Below are 4,058 nucleotides of genomic sequence, written 5' to 3'. Positions count from 1 at the left end.
TTTACAGACTAAAGCTGAAGCCTCCATGAAGCAACATATGAATCAAGAGGCTATGACCAAAAAAATCTGATTAACAGATGTCTGTTAATATATGATTGGCTGAATTTAGTTGTACAGGCTGATGTATAACTAACTGGCCTGCATAAGATAATGGGGAAAAAACACAGATTTTAAGATTATAATTTTTTTAAACAAAAATTTTCCAAGTTTTGGGACAATATAGTCTGATAAAGAGTACATTTATATACATGTTTAAGCCAGAATGATTTGACATTTAAATGTGATTTCCCAACGACTTTAAATTCTCCATCTAAAAATGATGACAGCAGCTGCAGAAAGCTATTTTAGGTTTTCTTACCCAGTCTGAATTGGATATTGCTCTGTACTTTGACTAGGCCAAAGGTTATGATCTAAAACTACCTGGTTGCAGTTCTAGTTGCATCTTTAGAGCTGGTTTTTCAGCTTAAAGGTGAACTTGTGCTCTAATCTATAATCTATTGTAACCAGCAGCTCTCCGGTCCTGCTGCAGGGACAGCCCTTTGTCATAATGAAAGCCTGAATTTTATCATTTTTTCAGCCCAACTTCTTCTCCACTTCCTCCTTGACTTGTCTGTCTTGTTGCGTGCCGTCAATTATATTGTTTGCTTTTTAAAAATGTGATTTAGCCAGCAGCTTAGATTCTGTTTAGGAAACATTTTACATGTTAAGATTAAAACAGGTCAACTTTTATGCTTTTAGTATCAGATATTTTCTTGGGTATCAATATTGGTTTTAAAATGTTATACATTCACAGAAGAGTTGGGTTTAATTTGATGAAATCATATAAAAAAATGGATTACATTAAAGGCAGGCAACTGAGCTGTAATAGGCTGAAAGGATTAATCGAATCATTTGATTATTAAAATCATTGTCAACTAATTTGGTAATAGTATCTGTTAAAATAGTTAACAGACTGGCTGAAAAATCACCTATTACAGCACTAATTAAGACAAATTTTGACAAAAAATACAAACAATTTCCATTTGAGATAAAAAAAATCTTCATTTTCTATATATATTTACATGTATATGTATGTATATTGTATATTTTTTTTACTTGTTTTTACCTGAGGAAATTCATTTAAAATGTGAATGATAGGAATGTTAATTTAATAAAAGATATTCTGTTTTAGATTAACTACTAAATTAAGTTACTACTAAAGTAATCAAGCCTTGGTTAAGTACAAATGCCCTCCACACATTTAAGATTTGTTATTTGTAAAGAAAACCAGCAACATTTACCTTCGCATTTAGAGTAATTAAATACTTTTGTTGGTCTAATAATACAGAAAAAAACTCTGATATTTTAGGTCATAAGATAAAAAGCTGCGTAAAAAGTTTTCAAGCAGATTTCAGGGGAAAACAGTAGAGAAGAATCAGCTCCTCACTGCTGCAGCAAGCGCCAACTTACTGTCAGGTTTTTCCCCTGATGCTAAAAGGTGATATAATTAGACAAGAGCAATAAAAAATAAGGATCATGGGTGAGTTTTGATTTAGAGATGATTTAAACTTGTTATAAACTACCAACAAGCCTCCAGGTCTCCTTATCTAGTCTTTCCTTAAAGCAGAGGTTCTAACTCATATAAAAGTTTTAAATCAAACCAGCGTGTTCTAACATCAGAGATGATGCCTGTGAGGCGTCGGGTGCGTCTCACCTTGGTCCACGCTGCACTGATCCGGCGTGTCGTTCCCTCCCGCTCCTGACACAGTGGTGTTCACTCCTGCCGACGCCTCGCTCACCGCGTCACTCCGATTGATGCTCTCCCTGGAGCCGAATCGGACGTGGGCAGACGGGCGGGAGCTGATGTCCGGTGACGTGTCGGACAGCCCGGGGAGGTCCTCGGCCTTTGTGGGCGTCACCGTGAAGCGGACCGACGACATGGCGGCTAGCTTAGAGGGATGGATGGATGGTTGGTTGGTTGGATGGTTGGATGGATGGATGGATGGATTGATGGATGGATGGATGAGGAAAAGGAGGGAGGGAGGGTGGATGCAGGATGCAGGGAGAGGGAAGGGGCAGCACTGTGCTGGCCTCAGCTAGGCTATCTCCCAGCTGATGCAGAGGTAACAGCTACCTCTATGGTTTCTCCCTTTGGTAACTAAATACTCCATCGAGGCAAACTGCTTGTTTTTAGTTTGGTTTCTTTTTTTTAAAAAGTTTCTCCTTCCTCTGCACCAAATTAGACCCTAAATCTGGTCAAAATGGGATAGTTTCCAGTGAGATGCTGGTCTAATCTTTTAATGACAACATGAGGACGTCTGTAGGAGGTATTGCTGAAGAGTTGCTGGGATGTTTGCCTGCCAATGAAGTAAACAAAGTTGTCCCACATCAACCACGCCCCATTAAAACACCTTTAAGATATTTTAATCAAAGGGATAGAACATGAGGGATGTAGGGAAAAGGAGAGAAAACAGAGAGAAGAAGAAAAAAAAAAAGAGTGTTATTTTCACTATATGTGAAAAATGAGCAGCTGAAGAGCTGTCCAGCTAACTGCATTCACCCGTTTCTCTAATTCTATCATGACCAGCAAGCTCTGTCATGTGTTTTTTTTTTATAAGATTTCAACAATAACTCCTCTGTTTAACCATAACCAGCAGCTTCCAGCAGAACTGCAGAAATGTCACATTTATTGCTCACGGTACGTGCACATGCCATCCCATGTGATAAAACACCAACAACAACCTCCAGCCAATAAAACTAAACCACAGCGTCTGGTGGATGGCTTCTAATAGAGGGGATCATCCTCTGACCACATCCAGTGACTGAGGTAGAAAGAAACCTCCAGAATGAGTCGCACCGATGTCCCTGATGTCCCATGGGGGCAAAGCCATGTATTAATGTACATGAGAACCCAGGAGGAAGAGCTAAACAGAGCAGAGCACACAGCTGAGGTGTTTGTTTTTCTGTCTCCCGTCTCTCTTTCTTTAGACTTGGATGATAATTTAATAATTAAAAGGAGAGCGGTTCTAACCGGTTGTACTGGAGAGCGCCAGCTTTCACTCTGCATCCAGAGGCAAGGCAGGTTTTCTATTGAAGAAAAACAACGTTTCCAGGTCCTTCAACTCTTAAAGAAGGAAGGGTGTGGAGGACAAGACGTTCAGGCAGAAAAATCACCTCACCAGGGTAAACAAAGGTAGATTTGAGAGTCAGAGAGGTTGGGTTCATTTCTGGATGAGTTTGAGCTAAAAAATAAATAAATAAATAAAAAACAGAAAAAAGGGGATCAAATGTAAATAGAGTCCCATGATTTAGTGATTGCTGCCTTTCTCCTATAGGAGCTTTACATAAAATAAAAACAGACTTAACAAGCTAGACATGTGGATTTCTCTCTTCTATATTTACATTTTTTTTAAAATGACACATTGACAACAAATATCAGACAAATGTCAGTTTAAACAACATTAACAAAGGATGGAAAATAGAGGGAGCGTCTGTTCATGCTCTTCACCTGACCTTAAAGCAGAGGTCTGCAACCTGTGGCTCTCTGACCCTCTAATATGGCTCTTAATACTGGCTAAAAATGATCATTAAGCCAACTAATGGTTTTGAACACAGTTTAAAAACAAATACAAGTCTTAGAAGCTTTAGTGGATTAGAAATTAATTTTCACAACAGAAGGAAATTAAACTACCAGAGCGACAGTATATATTTTTGTCAGTAGCCTACACTGCAAAAAGGACGTAGAATTAAGTATACATTTTTTAAATTAACTTAATTTACCCTTATTTTGAGTAGGTAATCGAGAGGATTTGCCAATGGAATAAGTATTTTCACTTTTAAAATAAAAATAATCAGATAACATGCACTTGAAATAAGATTTTTTTTGTTATTTTAAACGTAAATCATCTTGTTCCTTTGGCAAAATGTCTTACTTACCTCCTCAAATCAAGAACAATTTCACCTATTTTAAGAAAAAAAAATGAATTATTTAGATTTATATTTTTTGCCGTTTAATTTTTTTACACATCAATTAACATCATATTGAAGAAAATCCACACTGTTCTTTTCTGAGACATTTT

The 4,058-nt window shown here is 37.4% G+C and overlaps 1 protein-coding gene across 1 annotated transcript in view; it reads right to left on the bottom strand.

Annotated features, from left to right (window-relative positions):
* The window catches only part of LOC107091997 (solute carrier family 12 member 6-like), a 36,963-nt gene extending 35,032 nt beyond the window's left edge, over nt 1–1,931 (bottom strand). Inside the window, exon 1 of the mRNA XM_015386260.1 lies at nt 1,694–1,931. Within this exon, the coding sequence (XP_015241746.1) occupies nt 1,694–1,919 (226 nt within the window). The 5' untranslated portion in view covers nt 1,920–1,931. The remainder of the gene's footprint in view (nt 1–1,693) is intronic.
* Nucleotides 1,932–4,058: the final 2,127 nt, after the last annotated feature.

Source organism: Cyprinodon variegatus, unplaced genomic scaffold (genome assembly GCF_000732505.1).
Source record: "Cyprinodon variegatus isolate N-32 unplaced genomic scaffold, C_variegatus-1.0 Scaffold361, whole genome shotgun sequence".
In the NCBI taxonomy this organism is placed as follows: Eukaryota; Metazoa; Chordata; class Actinopteri; order Cyprinodontiformes; family Cyprinodontidae; genus Cyprinodon; species Cyprinodon variegatus.
The sequence above is the reverse complement of the archived record's forward strand: the minus strand, read 5'-3'. Positions and strand labels throughout refer to the sequence as shown.